This window comes from Chiloscyllium plagiosum, unplaced genomic scaffold (genome assembly GCF_037043375.1).
Source record: "Chiloscyllium plagiosum isolate Xiang-an unplaced genomic scaffold, Cpla_swu_hap1 HiC_scaffold_51, whole genome shotgun sequence".
In the NCBI taxonomy this organism is placed as follows: Eukaryota; Metazoa; Chordata; class Chondrichthyes; order Orectolobiformes; family Hemiscylliidae; genus Chiloscyllium; species Chiloscyllium plagiosum.
In genome coordinates, this window is record NW_028270189.1 from 33,593,746 (window position 1) to 33,609,120 (window position 15,375).

Here is a 15,375-nt window from a genome sequence, read left to right on the forward strand (position 1 = left end):
ACCCTAACCTACACATCCCTGAACACTGTGGGACAATTTAGCACGGCCTATCCACCCTAACCTACACATCCCTGAACACTATGGGACAATTTAGCACGGCCAATCCACCCTAACCTGCACATCCCTGAACACTATGGGACAATTTAGCACGGCCAATCCACCCTAACCTACACATCCCTGAACACTATGGGGCAATTTAGCACGGCCAATCCACCCTAACCTGCACATCCCTGAACACTATGGGACAATTTAGCACGGCCAATCCACCCTAACCCACACATCCCTGAACACTATGGGACAATTTAGCATGGCCAATCCACCCTAACCTACACATCCCTGAACACTATGGGACAATTAAGCACGGCCAATCCACCCTGACCTACACATCTTTGGACCGTGGGAGGAAACCGGAGCACCCGGAGGAAACCCACGCAGACCCGGGGAGAATGTGCAAACTCCCACACAGACAGTCACCCCCCCGAGGCTGGGATCGAACCTGGGTCCCTGGTGCCATGAGGCAGCAGCACTAACCACTGAGCCACCAACGACCACCCCAAAGAGCACAGGGGAACAGGGAAACGGGCTGGAGATTGGTCAGGTCAGCGCAGACACGATCGGAACTAATCTCCCTCTGAACCATAATCACTGTGCGCTTCCCAGACGGTTACTCACGGTAACGAACACCACAGAACGTTTCACGTTCCCCTGTTTGATCGAAACACCAGTGGATCTGCAGAGCTACCCTTTCTCTAAGGGTCCTACAAACAGGAATCGACCAAGTCCCCTGTGGGTGATTCGGTCATTACCCCTCTGACGGTGAGCTGGTGCTGTCCGTATTGCGCATTTGCTTTTCCTCTTGTGTGTGGTGTGGTTTGGAGGCGAGCGATCTGACCAGGCTTCCTCCGTTTGACGAAAGTGTGCGTTTATTTCGTTACCGAAGGCGAGAAGGAATAAGGATAATGCAAAGGTACACGCGGATTCGCAACGAAACATAACAGAAGAAAGCTGAACAGATTGGGATGTACCACTTGGAGGGAGCGAGCATCCCTTCATATTCTTTACTGGCAGTACAGGGGTGTCTAATGCCTGCTCGCAAATCGTGACACTCCAGAACTTGGGCTCACTCATCAGGACAAAGACGGCTTCACCACCCCCCTCCACCCCACCCCACCCCAAGTTGGGGGAGGGGACTGCAATGATCAGCCTTTAATGATTCCCTTCCTCCTTCATCTTTCTGACTGCATTACTGGTCTCTCAGCTACAGGAAGGATGTTGGGAAAGGATTCAGGAAAGATTTACAAGGGTGTTGCCAGGGTTGGAGGGTCTGAGCTACAGGGAGAGGCTGAACAGGCTGGGGCTGTTTTCCCTGGAGCGTCGGAGGTTGAGGGGTGACCTTATAGAGGTTTACAGAGGTTTATAAAATCATGAGGGGCATGGATAGGATAAATAGGCAAAGTCTTTTACCTGGGGTGGGGGAATCCAGAACTAGAGGGGCATAGGTTTAGGGTGAGAGGGGAAAGATATAAAAGGGACCTAAGGGGCAACTTTTTCACACAGAGGGTGGTGCGTGTGTGGAATGAGCTGCCAGAGGATGTGGTGGGGGCTGGTACAATGACAACATTTAAGAGGCATTTGGATGGGTATATGGATAGGAAGGGTTTGGGGGGATATGGGCCGGGTGCTGGCAGGTGGGACTAGATTGGGTTGGGATATCTGGGTCGGCACGGACGGGTCGGGCCGAAGGGCCTGTTTCCCTGCTGGACATCTCTATGACTCTGTGCAGCTAATAGACATTATGGCCACATTTAGAGACATGAAAGCTCCACGCTTGGTCATCTCTCGGCCTAAGTGTTGAATCCGGCCGTGAGTAGGGTTTTGTTTGTATCCCAGTGAGAATCATCGCCGCGTTCCTTCGGAGAAATCCTCAGAGCCTCTGACCCTGTGTCACGGTCAGTGACTGGCACTGATCGGAGTTGCGGGGGAGTTGCGGGGGGGGGGGGTGTGGGGGGGGGGTGCGTCAGCCAGAGTTATGAGCAGTCTCGATTCCATCCCACAGTGAGCGACGGGCATGCAGGAGATTTCGAGCGAGCTGTAGCTGGGTGGCCGCGTGACGTCGCCTCGGGGGGGTGGGGATTATACCCCCCAGGACTTGGCGCAAGTTTCGATCTGAGGACACGACAAAAGAGCATGCCCACTCTGGGGATTTCCGTCTCGCTTGTACGTGGCAGGCTCCGAGTGGAAAGGGCTGAGGTGCCAACACATGTCTCTGCCCCTTCATACTATCCCCCAACTGTGCGCAAACAGGCCATTTGGCCCTTCTACCCCCACCCTCCAAAGGGCATCTTACACCTCTATGCTATCCCTGTAACCCAGCAATTCCCATGGCTAACTCATCCTCACCTGAACACTGTGGGACAGTTTAGCATGGCCAATCCACCCTAACCTACACATCCCTGAACACTATGGGACAATTTAGCACGGCCAATCCACCCTAACCTGCACATCCCTGAACACTATGGGACAATTTAGCACGGCCAATCCACCCTAACCTACACATCCCTGAACACTATGGGACAATTTAGCACGGCCAATCCACCCTAACCTGCACATCCCTGAACACTATGGGACAATTTAGCACGGCCAATCCACCCTAACCTGCACATCCCTAAACACTATGGGACAATTTAGCACGGCCAATCCCCCCTAACCGACACATCCCTGAACACTATGGGACAATTTAGCACGGCCAATCCACCCTAACCTGCACATCCCTGAACACTATGGGACAATTTAGCACGGCCAATCCACCCTAACCTGCACATCCCTGAACACTATGGGACAATTTAGCACGGCCAATCCACCCTAACCTGCACATCCCTAAACACTATGGGACAATTTAGCACGGCCAATCCCCCCTAACCGACACATCCCTGAACACTATGGGACAATTTAGCACGGCCAATCCACCCTAACCTACACATCCCTGAACACTGTGGGACAATTTAGCATGGCCAATCCACCCTAACCTACACATCCCTGAACACTATGGGACAGTTTAGCACGGCCAATCCAACCTAATCTACACATCCCTGAACACTATGGGACAATTTAGCACGGCCAATCCACCCTAACCTACACATCCCTGAACACTGTGGGACAATTTAGCACGGCCAATCCACCCTGACCTGCACATCCCTGAACACTGTGGGACAATTTAGCACGGCCAATCCACCCTAACCTACACATCCCTGAACACTATGGGACAATTTAGCACGGCCAATCCACCCTAACCTACACATCCCTGAACACTATGGGACAATTTAGCAATGCCAATCCACCCTAACCTACACATCCCTGAACACTATGGGACAATTTAGCATGACCAATTCACCCTAACCTACACATCCCTGAACACTATGGGACAATTTAGCATGACCAATCCACCCTAACCTACACATCCCTGAACACTGTGGGACAATATAGCACGGCCAATCCACCCTAACCTACACATCCCTGAACACTATGGGACAATTTAGCATGGCCAATCCACCCTAACCTGCACATCCCTGAACACTATGGGACAATTTAGCACGGCCAATCCACCCTAACCTGCACATCCCTGAACACTATGGGACAATTTAGCACGGCCAATCCACCCTAACCTACACAACCCTGAACACTATGGGACAATTTAGCACGGCCAATCCACCCTAACCTACACATCCCTGAACACTATGGGACAATTTAGCATGACCAATCCACCCTAACCTACACATCCCTGAACACTGTGGGACAATATAGCACGGCCAATCCACCCTAACCTGCACATCCCTGAACGCTATGGGACAATTTAGCACGGCCAATCCACCCTAACCTGCACATCCCTGAACACTATGGGACAATTTAGCACGGCCAATCCACCCTAACCTACACATCCCTGAACACTATGGGACAATTTAGCACGGCCAATCCACCCTAACCTACACATCCCTGAACACTATGGGGCAATTTAGCACGGCCAATCCCCCCTAACCTACACATCCCTGAACACTATGGGGCAATTTAGCACGGCCAATCCACCCTAACCTACACATCCCTGAACACTATGGGGCAATTTAGCACGGCCAATCCCCCCTAACCTACACATCCCTGAACACTATGGGGCAATTTAGCACGGCCAATCCCCCCTAACCTACACATCCCTGAACACTATGGGACAATTTAGCACGGCCAATCCACCCTAACCTACACATCCCTGAACACTATGGGACAATTTAGCACGGCCAATCCCCCCTAACCTACACATCCCTGAACACTATGGGACAATTTAGCACGGCCAACCCACCCTAACCTGCACATCCCTGAACACTGTGGGACAATTTAGCACGGCCAATCCACCCTAACCTACACATCCCTGAACACTGTGGGACAATTTAGCACGGCCAATCCACCCTGACCTACACATCCCTGAACACTGTGGGACAATTTAGCACGGCCAATCCACCCTAACCTACACATCCCTGAACACTATGGGACAATTTAGCACGGCCAATCCACCCTAACCTACACATCCCTGAACACTATGGGGCAATTTAGCACGGCCAATCCCCCCTAACCTACACAACCCTGAACACTATGGGACAATTTAGCACGGTCAATCCACCCTAACCTGCACATCCCTGAACACTATGGGACAATTTAGCACGACCAATCCACCCTAACCTACACATCCCTGAACACTGTGGGACAATATAGCACGGCCAATCCACCCTAACCTGCACATCCCTGAACACTATGGGACAATTTAGCACGGCCAATCCACCCTAACCTGCACATCCCTGAACACTATGGGACAATTTAGCACGGCCAATCCACCCTAACCTACACAACCCTGAACACTATGGGACAATTTAGCATGGCCAATCCACCCTAACCTACACAACCCTGAACACTATGGGACAATTTAGCATGGCCAATCCACCCTAACCTACACATCCCTGAACACTATGGGACAATTTAGCACGGCCAATCCCCCCTAACCTACACATCCCTGAACACTATGGGGCAATTTAGCACGGCCAATCCCCCCTAACCTACACATCCCTGAACACTATGGGGCAATTTAGCACGACCAATCCCCCCTAACCTACACATCCCTGAACACTGTGGGGCAATTTAGCACGGCCAATCCACCCTAACCTACACATCCCTGAACACTATGGGACAATTTAGCACGGCCAATCCACCCTAACCTACACATCCCTGAACACTGTGGGACAATTTAGCACGGCCAATCCACCCTAACCTACACATCCCTGAACACTATGGGACAATTTAACATGGCCAATCCACCCTAACCTACACATCCCTGAACACTATGGGACAATTAAGCACGGCCAACCCACCTTAACCTACACACCTTTGGACTGTGGGAGGAAACCGGAGCACCCAGAGGAAACCCACGCAGACCTGGGGAGAATGTGTAAACTCCCACATGGACAGTCACCCCCGAGGCTGGGATTGAACCTGGGTCCCTGGCGCCGTGAGGCAGCTGCACAAACCACTGAGAAGTCCTCCCTCGCTGGATCAGCTCTCTCCTCCTGATCTAATTTCCAACTATCTCTCTCTCTCCCCGTCTCTCTCTCTCTCTTTCTTTCTCTCTCTCTCTTTCTCTGTCTCTCTCTCTCTGTCTCTCTCTCTCTGTCTCTGTCTCTCTCTCTCTCTGTCTCTCTCTGTCTCTCTCTCTGTCTCTCTCTCTGTCTGTCTCTGTCTCTCTCTCTCTCTCTGTCTCTCTCTGTCTCTCTCTCTCTGTCTCTCTCTCTCTGTCTCTCTCTCTCTCTCTGTCTCTCTCTGTCTCTCTCTCTCTCTCTCTCTGTCTCTCTCTGTCTCTCTCTCTGTCTCTCTCTCTGTCTCTCTCTCTGTCTCTCTCTCTGTCTCTCTCTCTCTCTCTGTCTCTCTCTCTCTCTCTCTCTCTCTGTCTCTCTCTCTCAGTCTCTCAGTCTCTCTCTCTCTCTGTCTCTCTCTGTCTCTCTCTCTGTCTCTCTCTGTCTCTCTCTCTCTCTCTGTCTCTCTCTCTGTCTCTCTCTCTCTCTCTCTCTCTCTCTGTTGTTCCGTCGAGTCACGATGGTCCACAAACGAGCGCGTGTCGGGTTGGGTTCTCTCGAAACCAGCTTGGTTCCCGCGGTTTCTGGAGGATCGTTTCGGCGTGAGGGCTTCCCAGGATCTTCCGGGAGTTCTCCTGACCGGGCCGTCTCCCCCTGCATCGGAGACGTCACGCTCGAGGTGAAAGGGGACCACAGGCGTCCGGGAGGAAGGATATCCTCCTGATGGACTGAAGGGTGAGCGGGGACGAGGAGCTCAGCAATCTCTCCCCCGGCCCAGAGTCACGGGAAGGTCAAAGGCGAGCAACGCTTCCGGCGTAACTCGGAAACGGGAGGACCTTCCCCGCTCGGCCATCGACGAAGCCCAACCTCCTTGCTGTCTGGGAGCCGCACCCCTCCCCCACAGGAGTGGGCACGACCACCGAGCTGGCTCTGTGACGAGGAACGACCGAGTTGCGCGCGATCGTCTGACCGAGCCACGCATTGGACCAGAGAGGTCTCACCAACAGGGGGCGCAGCGTGTGGGCTGAAATTCCGAGCTGTGCCCATGTTAGGGGCGGTGGGGGGCGTGGGGGGGGGGGGAGGAGAACCGCGAGGGGTGAGGCTGAGGGTGGTGAGGGGATTTTGGAGCTGGAGCTGAGAGAGACAGAAAGAGAGAGGGAGAGACAGAGAGAGAGAGAGGGAGAGACAGATAGAGAGAGAGAGAGAGAGGCAAACAGAGAGAGACAGAGAGAGAGACAGAGAGAGAGAGAAGGAGAGGCAGAGAGAGAGAGAGAGAGAGGGAGAGACAGAGAGAGAAAAACAGAGAGACACAGAGAGAGAGACAGAGAGAGACAGAGAGAGAGGGAGAGACAGAGAGAGACAGAGAGAGAGAGACAGAGAGAGAGAGACAGAGAGAGAGAGAAGGAGAGGCAGAGAGAGAGAGAGAGAGAGGGAGAGACAGAGAGAGAAAAACAGAGAGACACAGAGAGAGAGACAGAGAGAGACAGAGAGAGAGGGAGAGACAGAGAGAGACAGAGAGAGACAGAGAGAGACAGAGAGAGACAGAGAGAGAGAGAGAGACAGAGAGACAGAGAGAAAGAGACAGAGAGAGAGAGAGAGAGAGAGAGACAGAGAGAGAGAGAGAGGGAGGGAGAGACAGAGAGACAGAGACAGAGAGACAGAGAGAGACAGAGACAGAGAGACAGAGAGAGATAGAGAGAGAGAGACAGAGAGAGATGGGGTGAGGAGGGGGTGAGAGCCTGTGATTTCTCTCCCCTGATGCCCCCCCCCCCGCCCCAGTGGGGGAGCTCCCTCGGCCGAGCCGCCGTTTACCTCCTGTTGGAGGCGTCGTTCTCAGGGGGGGGCAGGGGGGACGAGAGGCCGGACTCCTCGCTGAAGCGGCGCTCGAAGATGTGCGGCAGGGACTCGCGGAGTCGGATCTTCAGCTCGCTGCTGACCGAGATGTAGACCAGCGGGATCACGCAGCTTTTGACGTGGAGCAGGCAGACAGAGTAGTAGGCCCCATAGAAAGTCGAGACGCAGCGGGCGAGGGGCCCGGCCACCATCGCCCGGTAGTAGAGGAAGACGCAGACGTGGTAGGGGGCCCAGCACAAGAGGAACACCACGGCGTTGAGGGTGATGGCCCGGTAGAGCCTGGTGGTCTTGCGGGAGGGATGCCCCGGGCTGCACAGGATGAAGGCATTGGCGAACAGGAAGGCCAGGAACGGGCCTACAAAGGCCAGGGCGAACTCCACCACGACTAGGCCCTCCTTAGCGACGGACAGGGCCCGGGTACCGCGGATGACGCCATAGAGGACGCCCATGCCCAGCGACAGGGCCCAGATGACGCAGGAGGCCATGACGGCGGAGTCCCGGGTGCGGGAGAGGCGCCACCAGATGGGGAAGGCCACGCCGAAGAAGCGCTCGACGCTGATCCAGGTCAGCAGGTAGGCGCTGGAGACATTGCAGGCCACGATGAGGCAACGCAGGGCCAGCAGGGACGGGTGGGCGGTGTCAACCTTGGCGAAGGCGCAGACGCTGTGGGCGGCCTGCAGCGTGAGGAAGAGGAAGTCGGCCGACAGCAGGTTGAGCACGTAGACGACAAAGCGATTCTTGCGGCGGATACGGCAGCCCAGCACCCAGAGGGCCAGGCCGTTCAGCGGCGCCCCCAGCACCGAGGTGAGGATCAGGAGGGTCGAGATGATGCGAACGTGGCTCTGGAAGGAGCTGCTACCGTTCCAGAACACCGGGCCCGCGGACGAGGCATTGACGACACACGAGATGGCCATCACATCCCAGCGCAGAACTGCAGGAACAAACAGGGGCCCAGTCATTAACAGCAGCCTGATCACACAGGGGCCCGGTCACTAACAGCAGCCCGATTTCACAGGGGCCCGGTCACTAACAGCAGCCTGATCACACAGGGGCCCGGTCACTAACAGCAGCCTGATCACACAGGGGCCCGGTCACTAACAGCAGCCTGAATACACAGGGGCCCGGTTACTAACAGCAGCCTGAGGGGCCCGGTCACTAACAGCAGCCTGATTACACAGGGGCCCGGTCACTAACAGCAGCCTGAGGGGCCCGGTCACTAACAGCAGCCCGATTTCACAGGGGCCCGGTCACTAACAGCAGCCCGATTACACAGGGGCCCGGTCACTAACAGCAGCCTGAGGGGCCCGGTCACTAACAGCAGCCCGATTTCACAGGGGCCCGGTCACTAACAGCAGCCCGATTACACAGGGGCCCGGTCACTAACAGCAGCCTGAGGGGCCCGGTCACTAACAGCAGCCTGATTACACAGGGGCACGGTCACTAACAGCAGCCTGAGGGGCCCGGTCACTAACAGCAGCCCGATTTCACAGGGGCCCGGTCACTAACAGCAGCCTGATTACACAGGGGCCCGGTCACTAACAGCAGCCTGATCACACAGGGGCCCGGTCACTAACAGCAGCCTGAGGGGCCCGGTCACTAACAGCAGCCTGATTACACAGGGGCCCGGTCACTAACAGCAGCCTGATTACACAGGGGCCCGGTCACTAACAGCAGCCTGATTACACAGGGGCCCGGTCACTAACAGCAGCCTGATTACACAGGGGCCCGGTCACTAATAGCAGCCTGATCACACAGGGGCCCGGTCACTAACAGCAGCCTGATTACACAGGGGCAAGGTCACTAACAGCAGCCTGATCACACAGGGGCCCGGTCACTAACAGCAGCCTGATCACACAGGGGCCCGGTCACTAACAGCAGCCTGATTACACAGGGGCCCGGTCACTAACAGCAGCCTGAGGGGCCCGGTCACTAACAGCAGCCTGATTACACAGGGGCCCGGTCACTAACAGCAGCCTGATTACACAGGGGCCCGGTCACTAACAGCAGCCTGATTACACAGGGGCCCGGTCACTAACAGCAGCCTGAATACACAGGGGCCCGGTCACTAACAGCAGCCTGATTACACAGGGGCCCGGTCACTAACAGCAGCCTGAATACACAGGGGCCCGGTCACTAACAGCAGCCTGAATACACAGGGGCCTGGTCACTAACAGCAGCCTGATTACACAGGGGCCCGGTCACTAACAGCAGCCTGATCACACAGGGGCCCGGTCACTAACAGCAGCCTGATCACACAGGGGCCCGGTCACTAACAGCAGCCTGATTACACAGGGGCCCGGTCACTAACAGCAGCCTGAGGGGCCCGGTCACTAACAGCAGCCTGATTACACAGGGAATGTGTAGATGGGTGGATTGGCCGTGCTAAATTGTCCCATAGTGTTCAGGGATGTGTAGGTTAGGGTGGATTGGCCGTGCTAAATTGTCCCATAGTGTTCAGGGATGTGCACGTTAGGGTGGATTGGCCGTGCTAAATTGTCCCATAGTGTTCAGGGATGTGTAGGTTAGGGTCGATTGGCCGTGCTAAATTGTCCCATAGTGTTCAGGGATGTGTAGGTTAGGGTGGATTGGCCGTGCTAAATTGTCCCATAGTGTTCAGGGATGTGCACGTTAGGGTGGATTGGCCGTGCTAAATTGTCCCATAGTGTTCAGGGATGTGTAGGTTAGGGTCGATTGGCCGTGCTAAATTGTCCCATAGTGTTCAGGGATGTGTAGGTTAGGGTGGATTGGCCGTGCTAAATTGTCCCATAGTGTTCTGTGCATTAGTCTGGGGCGAATATAGGGTAGGGGGAATGGGTCCGGTGGAATACTCTTTGGTGCGTCGGTGTGTTCCTGTTGGGCCGAAGGGCATGTTTCCGTCCTGTAGGGAATCTAATCTACATCCAAATGCCTCTTAAATGTTGTCATTGTACCAGCCTCCACCACATCCTCTGGCAGCTCATTCCATACACGTACCACCCTCTGGGTGAAAAAGTTGCCCCTTAGGTCCCTTTTATATCTTTCCCCTCTCACCCTAAACCTATGCCCCTCTAGTTCTGGACTCCCCCACCCCAGGGAAAAGACTTTGTCTATTTATCCTATCCATGCCCCTCATGATTTTATAAACCTCTATAAGGTCACCCCTCAGCCTCCGACGCTCCAGGGAAAACAACCTGGGCCTAGTCAGCTTTTTGCTGCTACCCTCTGCCTTCCAGGACCCAGCCAGTCCTGACTCTCCGTCTCACCAGCTCACCGCCCCTCCCCACGTTATTCCCCCTTCTGCAGTGACTGACCCTGTCAGACACTCTTGGGAGTCCGTGTGGGACAACACCCACCGCCCTGGTCCCCATCGATCATCACTGAACCCAGAGAGCGAGAGAGAGAGAGAGAGAGAGAGAGAGAGAGACCACCGTCCCCGCGCGGAGCCATGCTGCCCAACACTCAATAAGCCCATTGTTTTCCAAACCTGAGGAGCCCCCTGTCCCTCGGAGCCTACTCCAATAATTCCCAGACCCCTAACGTCAGGCTCTCTGGCCCTGTACGTGTGCTCCTACTGTTCTGAAACAATGCTGGCTGTTCTCCAGACTTCCGCCATCTTTGCCGACACCAAAGAACCGAGAACACAGAACTCTCTGGTACGGGAACGGGTCTATGGTCCACCATATTGTGGCAAACATGATGCCAAGTTAAACAAATCCCGTCCTTCGTGCCCTTGGTCCATATCCCTCCATCCCTTGCATATATCTGTGCTTATTAAACAATTCCCTTTCCTACCTCTCTCCACCACTGTTCCACACTCTCTGGGCAAATCAGAGTTGCCTGTTATGTCTCCTTTGAACATTCCCACTCTTCAAAGCTTCCCCCCCCCCCCCCCCTTCCCCCCACCCCGGTCTTAGACATATCAACTCTGTTCCTGACTCTGTTTATGCACCTCATAGTTTTATAGATCTCTGTCGAGTCTGCCCTTGCACTCCAGAGAAAACCATCTGCATTTATCTAGCCTCTCCTCACAGCCCATCCCCTCTAAGTCAGGCAGCATCACGGCCAACCTCTTTTACACCATCTCCAAAGCCTCCACATCTTTCTTGTCATGTGGTGACCAGAATTGAGATCTCAGTGTAAACCTAACCAAAGTCTCACAAAGTAACATCCTGAGTCTGGTATTCACTTCCCCAAACAATAAAGGGTGAGCACGCTATACTCCTCCTTGACCGCCCTACCTCCCTGTGTGGCTACTGTCAGGGAGCTACGGATTTGACCCCTCTGTACGTCAAGAGGTTTGGACTGAGGGACTTTGTACATGGGCTGAAGCATTCTGGGATACATCTCGTCAGCTCCTGGGGACATGTCAACCTTAATGCTTTTCAAACACACCCAACCCCGTCTCCCTGTCAACACTGACATTTTAGACCTACAGCGACACACACTCACACACAGACTCACACACATACACACACACAGACACACACACAGACACCCAGACACAGGCACAGGCATGCACACACACACACAGACATACCCACACACAGACATATCCATACACAGACATACACACATACAGACATACACACACACAGACACACACGCAGGCACACACACACAGACACACACACAGACATATACACACACAGACACACACACACAGACACACACACAGACACACACACACAGACACACACACAGACATATACACACACAGACATACACACATACAGACATACACACAGACACACACACAGACATATACATCTACAGACATACACACATACAGACATACACACAGACATACACACACAGACACACACACAGACATACACACATAGACACACACACACATAGACAGACACACACACAGGCATATACACACACAGACGTACACACACACACACACACACAGACACACACACAGACATATACATCTACAGACATACACACATACAGACATACACACACAGACACACACACACACACACAGGCATATACACACACAGACGTATACACACACAGACGTACACACACACAGACACACAGACACATACACAGACATACACACACACAGACACACACACGCACGCACACAGATACACACACAGATGCCCACACACAGACACACACAGAGACACCCACACACCCACATACAGAGACACTCTCTCTCTCATGCACACACAGAAAATCTCTCTCTCACACTCACACACACACACACGGACACATCCACACACTCCCTCACATACACAGACTCTCTCTCTCTCTCACACACACAGAGGCACATGTTAAAAGTGACAGCAACTCCCTGTGTGAGAACATCACCGATAACATCACCAGTGAATCACTGTTGTCGGAGGACATTCCCTCTCTTATCTCATCATTACATCCTTACTCACATTTTTCCCATCACTTCCCACTGCTTTCTTGTTATCTCACATTATCTCAGTCTCTCTCTCTTTCTGACTCACACACGCTCTCTCTCTCTCTCTCTCGGTCTCTCTCTGTCTCTCTCTCTCGGTCTCTCTCTCTCTCTCTGTTGCCTCCAAATTCTATGTCTCTACACTGAACATTTAATACTCACATTCTCTCCATCTCAGTCTCTCTCTCTCTCTCTCTCTAAGTCTCTCCCTCTCTTTCACTCTTGTGGCACTCTCTCTCTCCGTCACTCATTTTGCCATTCTCTCCCTCTCTTGTACTCAGTTTGTCCAATGGCATCTACCTTTCTTTGCCCCCTGCGTCTCTCCCTCTATCTGCTATATAATAAACTCTCTCTCCATCTCCTTGTCTCTCTCTCTCTCTCTCTCTCTCTCTCTCTCTCACTCTTTCCCTCTTGATCTGGAAGTACCTCCCTGTTTTTCTCTCTCTCTCTATTCATCACGAATCCTCTCAGTCACTCCAACTCCCCAGCGTTGTTATCTTGACATGCTCTCTCATTTTCTCTCTCTCATTTTCTCTCTCTCTCTCTCTTTTTTGGCCATTTGTGTGACTCCCTCTCTCTGTGTTTCTCACTCTCTCTGTCTTTACTGACCCCATCTCTGTCTCTCTTTCTCCCTCTAGCTCCCTGTCCCTCTTCCACTCTCTTCATTCGACTGGAACACTCACCATCCCTCTCCCTCCGTCGTCCAATCCTACGCCCTCAGTTTCTCTGTCCTTTGCCAGTCTCTGTCCCCAGCTCTGCTAACGTTCTCTGTCTGGCTCTTTCACACAGTCACAGCACGGAAACAGGCCCTTCGGCCCGACCCGTCCGTGCTGACCCAGATATCCCAACCCAATCTAGTCCCACCTGCCAGCCCCCGGCCCATATCCCTCCAAACCCTTCCTATCCATATACCCATCCAAATGCCTCTTAAATGTTGTAATTGTACCAGCCCCCACCACATCCTCTGGCAGTTCATTCCACACACGTACCACCCTCTGGGTGAAAAAGTTGCCCCTTAGGTCTCTTTTATATCTTTCCCCTCTCACCGTAAACCTATGCCCCTCTAGTTCTGGACTCCCCCACCCCAGGGAAAAGACTTTGTCTATTTACCCGATCCATGTCCCTCATGATTTTGTAAACCTCTATAAGGTCACCCCTCAGCCTCCGACGCTCCAGGGAAAACAGCCCCAGCCTGTTCAGCCCCTCCCTGTAGCTCAGATCCTCCAACCCTGGCAACATCCTTGTAAATCTTTTCTGAGCCCTTTCAAGTTTCCACAACATCTTTCCGATAGGAAGGAGACCAGAATTGCACACAATATTCCAACAGTGGCCTAACCAATGTCCTGTACAGCCGCAACATGACCTCCCCACTCCTGTACTCAATACTCTGACCAATAAAGGAAAGCAAACCAAACGCTGCCTTCACTATCCTATCTACCTGTGACTCCACTTTCAAGGAGCTATGAACCTGCACTCCAAGGTCTCTTTGTTCAGCAACACTCCCTAGGACCTTACCATTAAGTGTATAAAAGTCCTGCTAAGATTTGCTTTCCCAAAATGCAGCACCTCGCATTTATCTGAATTAAACTCCATCTGCCACTTCTCAGCCCATTGGCCCATCTGGTCCAGATCCTGTTGTAATCTGAGGTAACCCTCTTCGCTGTCCATTACCCCTCCAATTTTGGTGTCATCTGCAAACTTACTAACTGTACCTCTTATGCTCGCATCCAAATCATTTATGTAAATGACAAAAAGTAGAGGACCCAGCACCGATCCTTGTGGCACTCCACTGGTCACAGGCCTCCAGTCTGAAAAACAACCCTCCACCACCACCCTCTGTCTTCTACCTTTGAGCCAGTTCTGTATCCAAATGGCTAGTTCTCCCTGTATTCCGTGAGATCTAACCTTGCTAACCAGTCTCCCATGGGGAACCTTGTCGAACGCCTTACTGAAGTCCATATGGATCACAACTACCGCTCTTCCCTCATCAATCCTACCTCCCTTTGAGTCTCTCCCTCTCCCTCTCTCTCTCTCTCTCGCTATTTTGAGTGACCAGCAGAGTCGGACTGTGGATCTTACCTTGACTTCGGAAGTGGGGAACCACGGCGAAGTCCGCGGCAGCAGTACGAATGCAGGTTTCACGGTGAGCTCCGAGAGCGACAGAATCAGAGACCGCCAGATCTCAGAGCCCAGCCAGCCACCACTGTCGGCCGCTTTGGGGCAACATCTGACGATCCAAGCCGACTTGTCAGAGAGACTCAGAGGGGACTGAGCGACTTCTTGTCTGTGGTTTCTGTCAGCGTAACCACGGAAACCAGCGAAATGTTTGGCACCGTCGGGGACGGCAAAGAGGAACAACACGTCAGCCCAGGGAAGCAGGACAGAGTGTGTGAACGGCTTGCCTCACAACAGACAAATAAGGAACAGGAAATCCCGCAGTCTCAGACTCCGACTGGACAAACACTGAATCACTCACGGTGCAGGGCGTGAATAAACCCCCGCCAGGAGGGCCGCACT

At 53.4% G+C, this 15,375-nt stretch overlaps 1 protein-coding gene across 1 annotated transcript; it reads right to left on the bottom strand.

Annotated features, from left to right (window-relative positions):
- Positions 1-7,392: 7,392 nt before the first annotated feature.
- On the bottom strand, positions 7,393-15,146 carry LOC122544966 (mas-related G protein-coupled receptor member A-like). Its single transcript, XM_087985222.1, has 2 exons — positions 14,938-15,146; positions 7,393-8,388 (listed from the first exon to the last, which is right to left on the bottom strand). The coding sequence occupies exon 2, from the start codon at positions 8,369-8,371 to the stop codon at positions 7,412-7,414; it is 960 nt and encodes a 319-aa protein (XP_087841348.1). The 5' UTR covers positions 8,372-8,388; positions 14,938-15,146; the 3' UTR covers positions 7,393-7,411.
- Positions 15,147-15,375: the final 229 nt, after the last annotated feature.

What these genes read in the sequence shown, in the direction of transcription:
- LOC122544966 (XM_087985222.1), bottom strand. Translation starts at nt 8,371, where the DNA reads ATGGCCATCTCGTGTGTCGTCAATGCCTCGTCCGCGGGCCCGGTGTTC.